This window comes from Aotus nancymaae, unplaced genomic scaffold, assembly GCF_030222135.1.
Source record: "Aotus nancymaae isolate 86718 unplaced genomic scaffold, 86718_ANA_hifiasm-v0.15.2.pri h1tg000010l, whole genome shotgun sequence".
NCBI classification, from domain to species: Eukaryota; Metazoa; Chordata; class Mammalia; order Primates; family Aotidae; genus Aotus; species Aotus nancymaae.
In genome coordinates, this window is record NW_026988421.1 from 52974111 (window position 1) to 52991008 (window position 16898).

Below are 16898 nucleotides of genomic sequence, written 5' to 3' on the forward strand. Positions count from 1 at the left end.
GAAACATTGGACTTTTCCTTTTGAGTGTCCATAATGAAAATATTTGAGTTCCATCTAGACCGGTAGGATCTGTGGTTCTCAAAATGCCAATATATGAAACTTTGCTGAGGTTATGCAAAAGAAAAAGAATGCCAACATAGAGGTGCTGAAATCCCTGATGATTTGCCAGACACTATCCCCAAAAACAGACCAAGACTTTCTACAGGTAAGAAGAAACTGGTATGCTTTATGTAAAAGGTGCCATGATTGGGACCACACATTTTTAAAAGGTGGCAGTGTGTCGGAAATCTCATTGTCTTCTTTCTACAGCTATTTCTTATAGTGATTAGCACCTTCCCAAGGAGTTATAGGTAACTCGTCACTCAGAAAAGTCCCTTAATGAAATCTCACTGGAGACTTCCTTCCCTCTGGGCTTGGGCAAACATTATATTACCTAGAAGTCCAGAAATTGTCCATAAAGTTTCACAAAGGCTTTCTCAGACCTGCTTTTAAAGAAACCTTTCATGAACCCAGCAACTCAGTCCTTTCACTTAACTGCTGGCAGAAATTATCCAGACCCAGGTTATACTAAGTCCTTTAGGATAGATGTCATTTCTTCCCCTCGACCCCAGGTAGCACTACGTCTAGTGACATACTATATTAGCAAGAGCAAAGCACCAGGCACTTCATTTACATTATGGCACTGGAATCTCGGCTGATAATACTAAAACCAAAAATGTCAGTCATTCAAGCTGCTTTGTCACCAGGGCATGCACCAGCCCCCATGACCAAGCACCTTTAAAGTTTCGATAGTTAAAAAAAAAAAAAAACTGTTAAATTACACACACAATACAATGTCCGTCCTTAAAACAAAACCACAGGCATTTTTAGCTAAACAATTTTATTGGCTTTTTGTGAAATAAAAAACACACAACAAACCACCATGGTTAAAGGCCATGATCAGCATCAACCAAATGAACCAGCCACTTGGTTACAGTAGCTGATAACAACACTAGTGGATATTATTGCTTATACCCCAAGTTCATTTATATGTCCATTACATTTTGGCAAGATTACAATCAAATGGGAGCTTTGGTTGTAAAAATTGAACTATGACTACTCATTGAGAACTCAACTTCTACCATTTTATAATGGGATACATGTCAATTTTTCTTCATCTTGACATTTATCCCCTCCTTCTGTCTCCTTTCTCCTTCCATTAATAAGATTTACAAGCTTACTGAAAAAAATTCAGGTGGATGCATTTCTAACTATCCCTACTCCACTGCCTCCTCTTTTGTCATGACAGGGTGATGCATTTCTGGGCCTCTCCAAGATCTTCTATCTGGTGTGTTTCCACTGCCAGTAACAAATGCCCATCTGTAATCTAGATAGATTTTCAAATGCATATGGCTGTCAACATTGGGATTTGGACTCAACTCTCTCGTTTCCATCTTCCGAAAAGCTATAAGAAAAAATAAAAACAAAACCAACAGCCCTTAGCAGTGGTAAGTTGATCTCCCAACAGAATGAGCCTCACCCCCTGCCACATAATATCCCATGGCAGGTGTGGAGCTGTGGCCTTAAAATGCTCTCTGTGTGTGCTGTAACATTTTATTTAATTTACAGACACGCAATGACTGACTGCCTACCGAAAGCTCCCTGCTCTCACGCTTTCTAGTTTAACACTGAAAACTCAGAATGAGAAAGGGTCAGAACTAACTCACAATAGCACCATTTCCGAGACTCTTGGAATTAGATTCCGTTCTGTGTAGGAGAACGCAGGCGTCCGGCCTCCAGCTTTGTGCTTTCACAGGCTCCCAATGCATTTCAGCAGAAGTGGGTGGTCTGCCTCAGCCTACTTCTGCAGCAACATGAATTTTCCCTGGGAAGAGTTAAAAATATGGGTCTTACAAAGTGAAGTTGGCCACAGGTGAGAAGCCTGAGGAAGCCTGTTTCTGGTGGTGAGATGTGACAAGCCTGTAGTTTGCAGGAGGGAGTCCAGGGACCTTTTCCCTTGCCCATCCCGATTCAAGTCAGTGAAGAAGCTGCATGCAGAAGCATGGCAAGTTCAAGGAATACTGAGAGACGTAAACCCTAATCCAGCAATCTGAACACCAGCACTCTAATGGTATCTTATGTATTCAGGTCCACCAGTGAGTTTGCCCTGGATAATGCTGGGATTTAATAAGCCCTTCTAATGATTATAAAGATTATCCTCTTGAAACTAGACATTGGAAACAACAGAATATTTGATATCACTATATTTTACATGGCACATATAACCATATAATTACCAGCACTTAACACGGCAAATATTGTAAATACACATTCTTGGTGTTGACTTGGTAATGACACCGGTGTTATTCGGCAGAACAAAGATTAAACACTCTCCAATTTGCACTTTGGGGGATTTCAGTCCCCCTCTTCCCTTCACAACAAGAGAATAACCCTCTAATTATGTAATAATGCTCGGTGGTCACGTGGGCAAAGAGAATCACAGGGTGACTTCATAGTCAATTGTGGCCTGTAAAATAAAGTAATACACAGTATTTTCATTTCAACAAAATACGAGAGACCATATAAAAATATTTTCCAATTTGGAATCAGAAACATGATAGCTGGATTTTTTTTCTTTGTATAAAAAGAAACAAAATAACACACTAAAGTTTGTTAAGCCTCCTAACCAAAAAAAAAAAAAAAAAAAAAATCAGTTTAAGGAATGCAGTGAGAGTCAGCTTCCCTTTTTGTCCAGGCTCATGGATGGTGAGCTTGTGCTTTGATCCTAACAAAGATAAATGCACAAAAGTGGAGGAAGGTCAGTGCCTGAAACCTGAACTATGTCGTATCTCTAATAAGACTAATTTTACAGTAGTGCTTTGAAAAGTGGTGGATCGGGTTACTGATTTTTTTCTCTCTCTCTCTTCCTTTTCAGGCCACTGCTGGAGATGAATTCCAGAAGCACCACTTTCGTCTTGAGTGATGCTTGTTTAGTGCAATATCTTCCTTCTCTCGTTCCCTTTTCACACGCTGGTAGTGATCTTCTTCCTTCAGGTACCACACAGGGGGCCAGCGGTGCCGCTCGAAGTATTCCTGGTTGTCTGGTGAAGGAAAGACACAGACGATAAGACCTGTGCTTCATTGATTCTTTCTATGTGCTAGGCCTTGTGCTTAAAGCTTCTCGAATATCCTCTCAAAAACGTAATGTGGCAGGGACTGTGATTAGGGCCCTTTGCAAAAGGTGACACTAAAGTTTTGAGAGGAAGAATCTCTTGCCTGTAGTCATGCAGCTGGGCACAGAGAACCTGAACCCAGGACCACCTGACTTCAGAGTCTAAGGCTGCTCCTAAGCTTGCTTCCCTAAACAAGGGAAAGCCCACCACCTCTGCACTCTCTGCAACTGGGCACCCTGGACTCCAGCCCACCCAACTCCCCTAAGCATCAAGTTCTCCAAAGAGAATTCCCAGCCTTCATTTCCTTATGCCATCTCACATGACTGTGTGACCACCAGCCAGTCTCAAGGAATTATCCAAGAGCTGCCTGCTGACTGTGTTCCTTCCAGGGACACAGAAGATAAAAGCTTCAGTCGGAGGTGAGGAGAGCTGGATGAATGGGGTCCTCGCACAGTCTCACCTGCAGATTTTGATTTGATTTCCTTGCGGAACTTGGAGCAAACACTGTTGTAGTTGGTGCAGATGTGGTGCAAACACCAGGCGGCCAACTGGTGGGCATTGTGAAACTGCAGAAGAGTGAGCAAAAGGAGGGTAAGACTATTTTCTAAAGAGGGACTACAGAGAAACTAGGGGAGCCATGGTAAGGGCGAAAGAAATTAAGGGCTTATATAACCAATTCGGTAAACCTCTTGTTTTGACCTCAATGTTTTGACTTTGACCGTGGCTCCGATGCCAGCCAATGTAGTGTTAGGCACACCCCTCCCTTCCCTGCTGTCCTAGGTGCACCAAAAATAATTGCTGTATCGAATCACGAGTTTAAAGTATACCTCACCTTCCCACCCTCCCCCACCACCTGCCCCTCTAGTGCTAAGCAACCATAGCCTCTGGAAGGCACCAACCCACAGCAGAAAGCAACGATGTCATCTCAGTTTAAGGAAGCCTCGGCAATGGAATACTTCGTGTCGCATGTCAGAGCTCAGCTTGCCTGGGCCAAGATCCGAAAGAGGAGACTGCAGAATGTGTGACTGTCCTGTACCTGTCCTTCGGTTACATAAGAGCAGGCGGTATGGGCAGGGTGGAGAGCTCCAAATGCTCCACCCTTCCTTTCTGAGCAATGCTCAGGAAGGTGGCAGCTGAAGTAGCTGTGACCGAAAAAGACTTGACTCAAAAATCGACTGTCAACTCCCCCATTCCCTCCCCAGACCTGGTGGGCCTGCCGCTGTCCCTCACTCTTTCTGTCTGTGCCCTTCTCTGACATCCCTTCCGCCATCTGTCACTCTTGATGTGTCTTTGGTCAGGTGGAACCCTACAACCTATAGCATGCTTCCTCTGCGGCCTCATATCTCCACCGTGAGACCAACAGAAAAACCAGAGGCCTCAGAAACCCACTCTAGAGACTCGCTGAAAAATCACAACCCAAACATCAGAGACAGTTTTCGCTGGTGCTTCCAACCTCTCCTGCTGTTAGATTTCTTTCTGAAAACAAGACTGGGGCAGTGTTCTGCTGGGTGGGCTTGTTCCAGCTTGAGAGAGCCAACTGTGTGCATTTCTTCCCTACTTTGAGTTTAGTGACTTCATAGGTTGTAATCAGCCATGATGGGATTATTTATACCATAGAAATTGGCAAATGCAACAGATTAGAGTCCCACTTGCCCCCATGCTGACTGTTAAAGACTTACCAGCACATCATTGGGTTAGGGTCTAATGAATGAGTTAAGACATGGGAGAATCCATCCTAAGCTCTTCCTGCCAAGGCTTGTCAGGGCTTAGCAATTATCATATTATTTCCTTGTAGTGGGGGTGTGTGTTGGCCGGGGGTAGGGTGGAAACACAGTGCCGCAAACAGACACAACTGCAAATCATTCCCTCAAGTGAATGGTCTTGATATGAAATTCTGAATCATTGCATTTTCCTCTAGGAGGAATACTTCCTGGAGAGAGTACAAGTTATAAACCATCCCCCAGAACTGTTTCAGAGAGTACAAGTTATAAACCATCCCCCAGAACTGTTTCAAAAGACCCCAAATTCCAAGTGCGGACAATCAGTTTTGATGGGCGCTTGCTGATTCGACTGCATTAGATGTCTGTTCTCAGTTTCACTGTAGTCCCTAGTTGGATTTTAATAATTTGTATTTGTGTCTGTTTCCCTTACTTGCCTATGATTGCCCTAGGGCAGAGGATCTACTGTTGATATGTACATGTCCTTTGCCTAAGGTGGTGCTTGGTATTTGGGGAGGAAAATATCTAATATTTGTTGAATGCTAAGTCAAAATGAACAGGTCGCTGTAAAGTTCCATTCTGCCTTTTCTCCCTTATGCACCTGAGCCATCTCCTCTGGCCACAGTAGGAAGGGCCTGAGCAGCACCTGCTAGGTGCCACCTCCTCTCCCTTGATTGAGAAATACTGATTTAAATGGACTGACCTAAGACTTAGTAAGCCGTTGTCTTAACCGAAAGAGGGAGAACAGGAAGCCAAACCTAACAGGCTGAAGAAAAGACTGAGGAATTTATTCTTAGTTCCCTCAGAGTGTAAATTCATTGTTAATCAGCCTATGCCAGGGACTAGATAATGCTGCAGATGTGCCTGGCATTCTAAGAGGGCTTACACTCTTCAGTGTTTGCTCTTGAACATTCTCTCCCACTTGATTCTCAAAATAATCTGGAAGGTTGGTAGGATGCAAATTGTCATCCCATTTCCTGTGGATGAGGAAAACGAGGCAGAGTTTCGCTTGTGCTTTGAGGAAGTTACTCCAGGGTGAAGCTGAAGCTGAATCTTGGACCTTCTCTGGAAGAAGAGTGAAAGTCTGTATTGGGATTACGTTATTACAATCTCAATACTAGCAACTACTGACTTTAGAAAACTCCAGGACAAGCTGCAGTGAGATATTCATTAACGGCATTACAGGGCTTCATGGAATTCTAGAAACTGTTCTTGGCCAAATACGTGTCTAAGAATTCAAAGAAGGAGGAGAGACAACACCTCCCCCTATCGTGCCCCAAAGTGGTTCTCCCACATGTGAAGCTGGTGCCTTAGGGGACAATGGGACTTGTGTGGGGGTGGGGTCCTTGTTGTTTATTCAAATGAAGCCCAGCATGCTGAATGGTACTTGAAAGGTAAAACTCTCAGATCTTCTTAGTGTACACAGGGGGCCTCTGTGACTCAGTGGTGACATCTTTATTTAGACAGATGCAACAGTGGAATGTTTTATCAGCATTAAGCGAACTGATTGAACACACTTAAAAGGTGAAAAGCAAACTGTTACAAACCTGGGCCAGTTCCAAGTAAGAGAGCACTTCTCCGTCAATGCCCACGCCACTCATCGCGGCCTTGGTCAGCTCCTGAACAGCATGCTGTTCTGGGGAAGAAAGAGGGGACCAGAGAACGTTAAACCAAGCCCTGCAAGCCAGATAGCTTGCCTGGAGGGTTGGTCTGGGACCACTTAAGAAGGGAAGAAATGTGGAACACAGCTCTGGGCAGCCATCTGAATTGATTCTGGAAGCTGCTCTGGTGTGTGGTCTCTCACTACATGGGGTTCTGGTCCAAGTGACTTCACCCACATCTCTGGGGACTCTTGTTCATGCCTCTGAAATAGCCAGAATCCTCCAGACCTGTCGTGTTCTGTGCAGGATGGTAAGGATGGTAGCTCCTGGTCACATGAGACTATTTAAACTTAAATTACTTAAAATTAAATAAAATTAAAAGTTCAGCTCTTCATTCATGCTAGCCACAGTAAGTGCTCAACAGCCACATATGGCCACTGTTTGGACCATCCATATATGAAATGTTTCCATCACTGCAGAACATTCCACTGGACGGAGTGGCTCTAAACGGTCTAGCATCTTCTTAAAGTCCTCTAGACTTTAGACACGTTCCTTTTTGACAGTTTCCCCACTCACATCACTGCAATCCTTGATCCTCCCGACAATGGAGCGACTGAATGACAGAGGAATGAGTCTATTTGAGGAATTAAAAATGTGACTGTGTACATCCGTCTCAACAGCTACAGATGGATGACGTATTGTTCAGCCTCTTGGATTCTAAAGAGTGGGGAGACCTGCAGTCAGAAGTAACAAAAATGCAGTAGGGAGAGCCATTTCTGCTTGGGAGCTTGAGTCCGAGGCTTCCAAGCTGAATTTACATTGTGATCTGAAGCTAGGCTATCTCTCGGCTTTTTAAGGGCCGTCATCCACCTCTGAGACTGATGTGTGAGGGTACAGCCTTGGCTCAGCATTTCTAGGTCTTTGACATTGATGTCATCTGTAGCATTGCATTTGTTCTTCTAATCCAGAACATTGTCCAAATCATGCTTACTTTCTGCTCCAGAGCTGCATGCTTTTGGTCAGCATGCCTGTATCTGATCAATACAGTATTGGGAATGGAATGATTTCTTTGGCACACACTTCCTCACCTGGATTGGACTATTTGGAACTAAATTTTCCAGAGAAGTCATTTGGGCTTTGTCATTTTAAGTAACTGCAACATTTCTTGACATTTATTTAACTCTGGCTCACAAAGCATTGCCATTCGAGAAACTGATTTTTAAACACTGTGTTCTAAATACTCTATACTAGAAAGTACATAGCAAATACTATACAGGATTAAAGGAATCATCTTGGGAAGCTGTATATTAAATAATCATAACAGTAATGACAACATTTAATAGCTACATTAAATGTTCATAGAAGCCTGGAGTTCACCAGAGAAGCTTTATTTGGGTCAGTTAAAAAAAAAAAACTTTCATGGAAAAATCAATCCCATGTTTTCATTGCCAGACTTAATATTTAAGCAAAAATGATACTCGTCTGAGACTGATCACAAACCTTATTCGGCAGATTTGGCTCCAAATTACTTTTGAAAATTTCAAAAAATAAAAATAAAATAAAAATTTATCCTCAGGACAGTGTTACAAAACCTGTGGATAGTTAAATGGCTTCGAACTTATGTTTCTGAAAAAAGTAATTGCCCACTGAAGCCTCCCAGAGTGAGTATTTTAAAAAACTAGTGCACTCCTTTGGATCTATTAGGTATATTGGTTAAAAACAGTTTTTTAAAATAAATCTAATATCGATGCCTCAACTCGCTCTTCTATCCAACTGGGAGGAAGTAGGGCAAAGAGAGGACTTTGATCTCCAGGTGGTTGTGTGTGGTAGAAACCTGGAGGACAGAGAAATTAATCTTTTTTTTTTTTTCTAAAGACTTTGTCAGAAAGTCAAGTGCAGATAGGACTGGTTGGTTTGTTCATACGTTCATCTTCATTCATTCAATTGTTCAGCAAATACTTATCAAAAGCTAATATGCTCAGGCACTCAGAAGAAAGGCCAATGAACAAGACAGTCTTTTATCTCTGCTTTGATGGTTAGGAGGAATCAACTAAACATAGGGATAAACACCCAGCAATCCGGCTGAAGATCTGAATTCAAGAGAAAGGCATTTAAGTGCATATATCCTATACAGCCTGCTTCAGCTTCCCAACTAACAAATCTAGAAATGATACATAAGATTTTGTGAAGTTAAGCCAAGTTTCCCTTTTTTGTCTTTCTCCCAAAATGAACTTGACAATGTCAGAACATTTTCTAAAATAGCTTTAAGAAAACCACTTACATAATGCTACTATGTGCCAGACGCTGTTCTAAGGACTTTATATTTTAACTCATTTAATCTTCATCACAGCTCTATGGCTGAATAATATTAGCCCCATTTTAAAGAGAGAGAAAGATGAGACACAGAGCTAAGGTTACAGGACAAAGTCAGCTGGTCAGTAAATGGTGTAGCCAGGGTTTGATCGTAGGCAATCTGGCTCTGACATCTGTGCTCCTCAACAGGGCATCTACTGCCTTCTTCTTAAAGTCTGTGTCTGGGCACTTATTACGGAGATAATTTTGATAAAATAGTTTTGTTTCAAACTCTGGGTGCACAAATGACTCAGCATGCATAGAGCATGTGCCTCAAGGGCAGGGGTCATGCATTACTCACCTTCATGGTTGTATCACTTAACCCGGCCCACCACAGAGGGGGTGCTTAAGAAATATTTGTTGAATTGAATTGGGCTGTCTGATACAATCTAATTAGTTCATATCATTCTATACAAGACAGTCCTATTTGGGGTGATAAAAAATCAATTTTTATTCCCTGGAAGTCTTATTTTTATTTAAATGTGATTTTGATAAATATGACAGACACTGCATGGCCCTGAGTCATCAGCCTTACCTGCAAGTGCAACCAAGTGTGGCAGGCAAAATCTGTTTGCCAAGGCAATTAATTCCAGCGGGTCCAGGTCCAAGTTAGGAGACAACTGCTTGGTATAGAGATAATCCAATACTGCTTGCATTGATATCTTGTTTATGTGCGGAAGATACACCTGAAATGTTAAACAAAAAGCTAAATTCTGCCGCAGAAAGCAGGGAGTGGGCACATTTTCAGGCAATGCTGCTTATAAATATCCTAACTGTGTGATTTGCGATTGGTGAGTCTTGGACACCTGCTTTGAGGCTGTGCATAGGAATCCTTCTGTATTTATGACTCTAAATGTAATGCTTTGATTTGTAGATGATAAAAGAGTGGAGCTGCCTGACACAGCCTGATGTGGAATTTTTAAATAACTATTTGGACTTATAAATCAGACAAATGGGCTGGAAATGTATGATGACATTAGGGGCCCTCATGCCGAGCACCTTATAATACTCTATTGTGGGGAAAGAAATCTCCTAGCAACATGACAGGTGTTGGGGGGAGCTGCAAACCACACTGTTTCTGACACGATGGAGCCTAGCTCTCTAAGATGTCAAAACAGGGGAGGAGCCGCCACCCTAGCTGCCACAGTGACCAGCTCGATTTCCACATTCTGTTGGCATGTGCACAATAAATTACAACCTACTACACAGTGTATACACTTCATTGTTTTTTCCTACAACCATATGGATTCAGAACTACTGGAATATTAACAGTTATCAGTAGATTCAGAGAATCCAAAGGAGTCCTTGCTTGGGACTTTCAGGGGAGTATGACTGGGTACAGGGGAACTGTGCTCTGTAGGATTCCCGCAGTTTCCCTCCTGAGTGCCTGTAGTTGTCCATATAAATGCATGCTAGAGTTTGCTAGAGAGCCAGGGACTGCCTGGGAGGTGGAGTGCTGGAAAGGTGGGCATGGATCTACGGAGATGTACACTGTTTACAGTTACTCTTTATTTTAGGTCTCTCACTCCACGAGACAGGCCCTGGAGTAGTTCAGAAGGGTACCACTTGGTTTACTATTGGAACGTTGACAATTACAAACATTAACCTTAATTGAAGGCATCCTATGCACCAGGCACTGTGCCAAGCTTTCCACACACATTCTTTACTCTGATGCTTATATCTACCCTAGAGAGAAGAGGCTTACTTTTGCCATTTTACAGAAAAGCCAATGGAAGTTCAAGGAGGTTAATTTAAATCTTGTGTCCAAGGCCACATAGCTAGGAAGTAGTGCCTGGGATTTAAACCCAGGGAGTATGATGTGGAAGCATATGTTCAGAATTGCTGTGCGGTGCTGGAAATCTTGAATGCCAAGGAAGCAAAGGTTTGAGTTAGAGAACAATGAAGCATATTTTATTAATGGTTTTTGAGAATTCTACTTAAAAAAATGAACAATTATGAACTTTTTTTCTTTCTTTTTTATTTTAATTTTTTGAGACAGGGTCTAACTCTGTTTCCCAAGGTGGACTGCAGTGGCTTGATGATAGCCTGGGCCTGGGTCCAAGCAATCCTTCCACCTTCACCTCCCTAGTAGCTGGGACTACAGGCAGTTCCTCCATGCTGGCTATTTTATTTTATTAAATTTTTGTGTGTGTAGAGACAGAGGTCTTGCTATGCTGCCCAGACTGGTCTCAAACTCCTGGCCTCAAGTGATCCTCCTGCCTTGGCTTCCCAAAGTGCTGGGATTAAAGGCATGAGCACTGTGCCTGGCCAGTTATGAATTTTTTAATTCTAGTACTTAATAAACCTCTATACAACATATAAAGATATACATCTTTATAACATGATTACATCTATATATTGTATATGATTGCACCTCTCCATATACATGCACGTGCACACACGCATGCACACATACACATACACACTCAGGCACATGCGCAGAGTCAGCCCTCTGTATCTGTGGGTTCCACATCTGTGGATTCAACCAACTGTAGATCAAAAATACTTGAAAAAAAAGGCATGATTGCTTCTGTACTGAACATGTATAGAGTTTTTTCTTGTCATTATTCCCTAAACAATATAGTAAAACAACTACTTACATACCATTTGCATTGTATTAGGTATTAGAAATACTCTAGAGATAATTTAAAGTATACAGGAGGATGTACACATATCTATGCAAATACAATGCCATTTTATATAAGGAACTTGAGCATTCATGGATTTGGGTGTCTGAGTGGAGGGTGGGGTCCTGGAACCAATCCCTCACAGATACTGAGGGATGTGTGTGTGTGTGTGTGTGTGTGTGTGTGTGTGTGTGTGAGAGAGAGAGAGAGAGAGAATATGTATGTATATATATAATGGCACATTCTTTAAGATGCTTATGGCTTATGCATTCTGGCAGTATGGGTCCAGAATTGTTTAAGCTATAGAAACCTTCTTTATTATTCTCCTGTGCAGCCACCAGCCACCTTAAAGAGGGAATATCCTTTAAGATAGGTAGAACTGCCCCTTAACATATCATAAGGAAGGTTTTGAAAAATTCCTAGAAATATTAAGAAATGTATTCTCCCCTTTCAGACATGGTTGGTAAAAACAACAATTATGATTCCATAAATAAGTTGCATAAGCCATTACCATAAATGATTTGACAAGCATGATCATTTCAGTTTTCCAGCACAATATCTACAACAAATAGAACTCAATGAGTTGAAACTATTACTAGTATTATTTTAAAATAAAGTAGCTGTTGTGCATCCTGGATCATCTGCAATATACAGATGTTGGAATGTTATTCTTCCCTTCAATCAGCTGTATCTACATATGAATAATTAATTATTCAACTAAATCTAGCACCAGTTACACTGTGTGTATGCTTGCATACATATATGTTTATATACATATGCATTTATCTTACACAAATAATGGATTTATTTACAGATATTCACACAAATTGGTTTCTGTGTATATGAACATGTAATATCTCCTTTCTTTGATGAAATAATCTTTGGATAAGTCATATGGTTTGGCTGTGTCCCCACCCAAATCTCATTTGAATTATAGCTCCCATAATTCCTATGTGTTGTGGGAGGGACCTGGTGGGAGATAACTGAATTATCGAGGCAGTTCTCCCCAGATTGTTCTCTTGGTAGTGAATAAGTCTCACTAGATCCAATGAGTTTATAAAGGGTTTCCCCTTTCACTTGGCTTTCATTCTCTCTCTTGCTTGTTGCCACATATATGTGACTTTTTGTCTTCCACCGTGATTGTGAGGCCTCCCTAGCCATGTGGAACTGTCAATCCATTAAACCTTTCTCTTTTCTTTATTTTTTTTTTTTGAGACAGAGTCTCACACTGTCACCCAGCCTGTAGTGCAGTGGCACAATCTTGGCTCACTGCAATCTCCACCTCCTGTGTTCAAGCAATTCTCCTGCCTCAGCCTCCTGAGTAGCTGGGACTATAGGCATGTGTTCCATGCCCAGCTAATTATTTTGTCTTTTTAGTAGGCTACCCCATGTAGCCAACGTGGGGTTTCACCATGTTGTCCAGGATGGTCTTGATCTCCTGACCTCGTGATCTGCCCGTCTCAGTCTTTATAAATTATCCTGTCTCTGGTATGTCTTTATCAGCAGCGTGAAAATGGAATAATACAATTAGTATAATTTTCTAGATAACTGAAGGTTAAGTTGTGAAACTTTAAAATTTGAACCATTTTAATAGTGAAAGTACCCACATTTTACAAAGTGCTAGGTGCTCTAAAATGTTAGTAGTTGTTAGTATAAGAAATCCCAGAACTTCCTGTTAACACCTACTCTCTCAGAGACGGGGATGTCTGGTGCTTCTGAAAACAATGCCTCTGGCGATAGTGCAAGAGCCTGGGGTGGGCCCAGGGATATATCACTAAAATGCTGTGACCTTTGATAAATCACTCACCCTCAGTCTTGGCATCTGTTATATGGGAGGAATTTGGAATAGATGGTATTTAAAGTTTTTTCTTCATGGAAACTCTGGGTTTTGAAGATCTTCAGATTACCTTAGCATTTTTCTGGCAAGAGTGTATTCTAAGTCATTGCTTAAAGAAGAAATAGCAAAATGAACATCTTAAATAAAAAGAAGCTATTTCTGGCTGCAGCAGATGACGGATTCCAGGGAACAGCCCTGCCCAAATACTCTCAATGCCCTTGAAGTGTTCTGATGTTTGTAATCACCCATGACCTGCTATCTTCTTTTTGCTGAATATAACGTTAACATTTTCTGAAGTGATGGCTCTTTTTGGCAAGTAACATTAGGGACCCTTAGAAAAAAACATCAAATTAGAATAAACTAAGAACACTTTCAGAACATGCATTTTTTTTCCCCTCATAGCTGATTTTTTTAAAAACCTTGTTTCTGTGATTTCATCATTTATATTTAACTGCATGACAACAGAAAGACCTTTATTCATAGGACTTTAAAAATAATATTAGCAAAGCTTCATAAATAATGGAATAAAATATTTGCATACTACCTGCTGGATATAGTTTTTTTTTTTTTTAAAGAGTGATCAGAGAGAATATAATGCTACCTAAACAATGTTCTATCTTCCAGTTTATTTGGTTTAAAATTTTAATTGTGAAGATTAGCTGAGACTATTAGGCTTATAATTGGAGACAGTCTCATAGAGAATGAGAAAGTATTCTGGATCCAGAGCATTGCTTACTACAAGCCAGGCATGCATTTTTAATGAACCACTTGCTGAGTACCTCTGGGGAGAGAATTATGCTTACTGCAACATTAAAAGTAATGAGAAAAAAATAAGTAAGACACAATGTTTTCCTGAATATTAAATGACAAAAAGTTAAATTAAAATCAATGGACATAGGCATATTTTATTCTTTTCTGGGTATGCACATTAATTCTATTCTCCAAAAAAGGCTGAGCTTCATGGCAGGGGTGGGGGCGGTATGTGGTGGGTATCAGATTTTCAGATTTTCTCATGATGATAGAAAGTTAAAAAGTGACCTACAAAGGCCAAATCCCAAGTGTGAACATGCACCTATGTTAATCATGGAGCATTAACTAACTGAGTGCCTTTTCCCTACAACTATAACCACCTGTATTATACTTCCCTAGTTTAGAAAGGGAACTGGGGGCTTTTAACTTAGAGCTTTTCAGGGACAGTTACCTTTAACCCCGTATGGAAAGAATTTAACAAGAAAACTCTAGCATAATAGTCACTAACATGTATGGAACATTTGTATGTTCTAAGCAGCAAATTGAATGCTTCTCACGCCTTCTCTGCCCTTTAATGAAGGTTCTCTTGTTATCCCCATTTTACAGATGAGGAAACAGGTTTAGAGTGAGCCACTTGGCCAAGGTTGAGCTGAGCCTATATTATACTTTACACAGGAAATAAAGAGAAGGGATGAGAAGGGGCAGAAATGTCGACAGGTCATTGCATTCTTAATATACTGGCTAAATGAATTGTGGCATAGGCCTTCAGTTGGTTGCTTGGTTCCAAGGTCTTTGTCTTTTGAGCTGGTCTGAATCTATACAAACCTATTAGCCTCCACTCCAGTTGTAAGTGGTGAGGGACCTCATCTCTCCAGCGGAGTGTGCTAAATGGGTGGCCTCTTCCAGGAGAGGCTATGAAACAAGCATATACATGTGCATTCACATTTGCTACCAAGTTTTTGTTTTGGTCACCTCTACTGCACATTTTAATCTGGAGACGATTACAGTCCATTCTTGGAAGGGATAAAGGGGATTAGCATTCGCGAGGTCAGCTCTGACAGTGTCCCTTTGTGCCTGTGTTCCTGACCTCGATCAACTTCTCCCTGCTCTGTGAATAGCAGGCCCTCTGCTGCACAATCAGCATGCACTTCAGTGAGCTGGACAAAGCAGGGGAGCAAGCCTCCCAGTTCTTTATCTTCAGAGATCGCTGTAGTCAGTCAAATACCAACTGGATTAGGTTTTACAAATTGGTGGCTACCCAGCTTTTTTCTGGATGCAAGAGGGAAAGAATACCATTACTACCAACAATATCAAAATAAGTCCAGTGGCAGCTACCATTGATTTAATGCTTCTGAAGTGCTTTGCAAGTAATGACTCTTATACCCCACAACCACAATATGGGTTATGCCTGTGTTTTCCAGATGGTGAGACTAGAACCAACAAAGGTTAAGTCACTTTCCCAAGTCACTGGTAAGTGGAGGAGTTGTGATATGAGTCCCACAGTCCTGTAACTGTCCAGATTCCCCTGTACTGTAATTGTCTTAGTAATGATGCTCCAAAACACCTTTGACCCAAGCACAGAGGAGACTTTCGTTAGTTACAAGTGAGAGTCTCCTGGTTTAGAAAGGCTAGTAGACACCATAAGAGGTCATCAGGATAACTCTAATATCTTTTCCCTAGTCCTTTGCTGGGGAGAAGGAGGGTGGTTTAGGAGCAGCTGAAACTTGTTCTGGATACAGGAGAGTGGCCTAGTGATCTTCTCGGCCCCTACTATCCAAGGCTTATGATTCTAGGATTCTGTTTCCCTACTTGGGGTTGCAAATGCAGGCTCCTGGGTCACAGTGGGAGTGCTCGAATTTCTTGTGCTAGTGCCTCATTTGAAAAGTTAGCTATTGTTTTCGGCATTTCTTGGAAAAGTTTGGAAAGATGCTGAGACAAGCAAAACAAGCCTCTTAGGACAATAAAATGGATGTGTGTACCCATGTTTTTATTTTTTTAATAAGATGTTAAAAATACTTGCAAAACTCCACAAAAATGCTTGCTCACTCCTAAAGTTAGAAGTGCTTAAATTGAATGTTTTCCTTTTTCAACAATTTGTGAAAAGACAAAGAGCCTCCACTCCCGTGTTAACTGTAGCACTATTCACAATAGCCAAGATACGGAGTCTGTCCAAGGGCCCATCAATGGACGGATGGCTAAGAAAATGTGGTACATATACTCAATGGAATATTATACAGCCCTAAAAAGAGGAAAATGCTGTCATTTAAGACAACATGGATGAACCTAAAGCACATTATGTTAAGTGAAATAAGCCAGGTACAGAGAGACAAATAGCACAGTATTTCACTTATGTGTGGCATCTAAAAACGTTTAAATCCGAAGTAAAGAGTAGTGAGTAGAACAGTGATTACCAGAGGCTGGGATTAGGGGGTGGATGGGGAAAGGAAAGCCATCTGTCAATGGGTACAAAGTTTCAGTTAGATAGAAGGAATAAGTTCTGGTGTTTTCTTTGTGTGTGTGTCTTTGCTTTTTAGAGACAGGATCTCACTCTGTCTCCTGGGGTGGAGTACAGTGTCACAATCGTAGCTTCAAACTCCTTGGGCTCAAGTGTTCTTCTCACTTCAGTCTCCCAAGTACCTAGGACCACAGTTGCATATAGTCTAATGCACCTGTATTTTTTCTGTGGCATTCTATTGCACAGTATGGTGACTATGGTGAACAATAATGTATTGTATATTTCAAAATAGCTAACAGAGGATTTTACATGTTCTCATCACAAAGAAATGGTAAAGATCTGAGGTGATGGATAGGCTAATTAGCCTGATTTGATCATTCCACAATATACATATATCAAAACCTCA

General features: G+C 41.3%; 1 protein-coding gene across 7 annotated transcripts in view; it reads right to left on the reverse strand.

Annotated features, from left to right (window-relative positions):
* Positions 1 to 840: 840 nt before the first annotated feature.
* The window catches only part of RHOBTB1 (Rho related BTB domain containing 1), a 127443-nt gene continuing 111385 nt past the window's right edge, over positions 841 to 16898 (reverse strand). For all 7 annotated transcript variants that reach the window (XM_064374155.1, XM_064374159.1, XM_064374158.1 and 4 more), the window contains 4 exons: positions 9359 to 9509; positions 6418 to 6506; positions 3613 to 3718; positions 841 to 3080 (listed from right to left, as the gene is read on the reverse strand). In XM_064374155.1, the coding sequence (XP_064230225.1) occupies positions 2911 to 3080; positions 3613 to 3718; positions 6418 to 6506; positions 9359 to 9509 (516 nt within the window). In that variant the 3' untranslated portion in view covers positions 841 to 2910. The remainder of the gene's footprint in view (positions 3081 to 3612; positions 3719 to 6417; positions 6507 to 9358; positions 9510 to 16898) is intronic.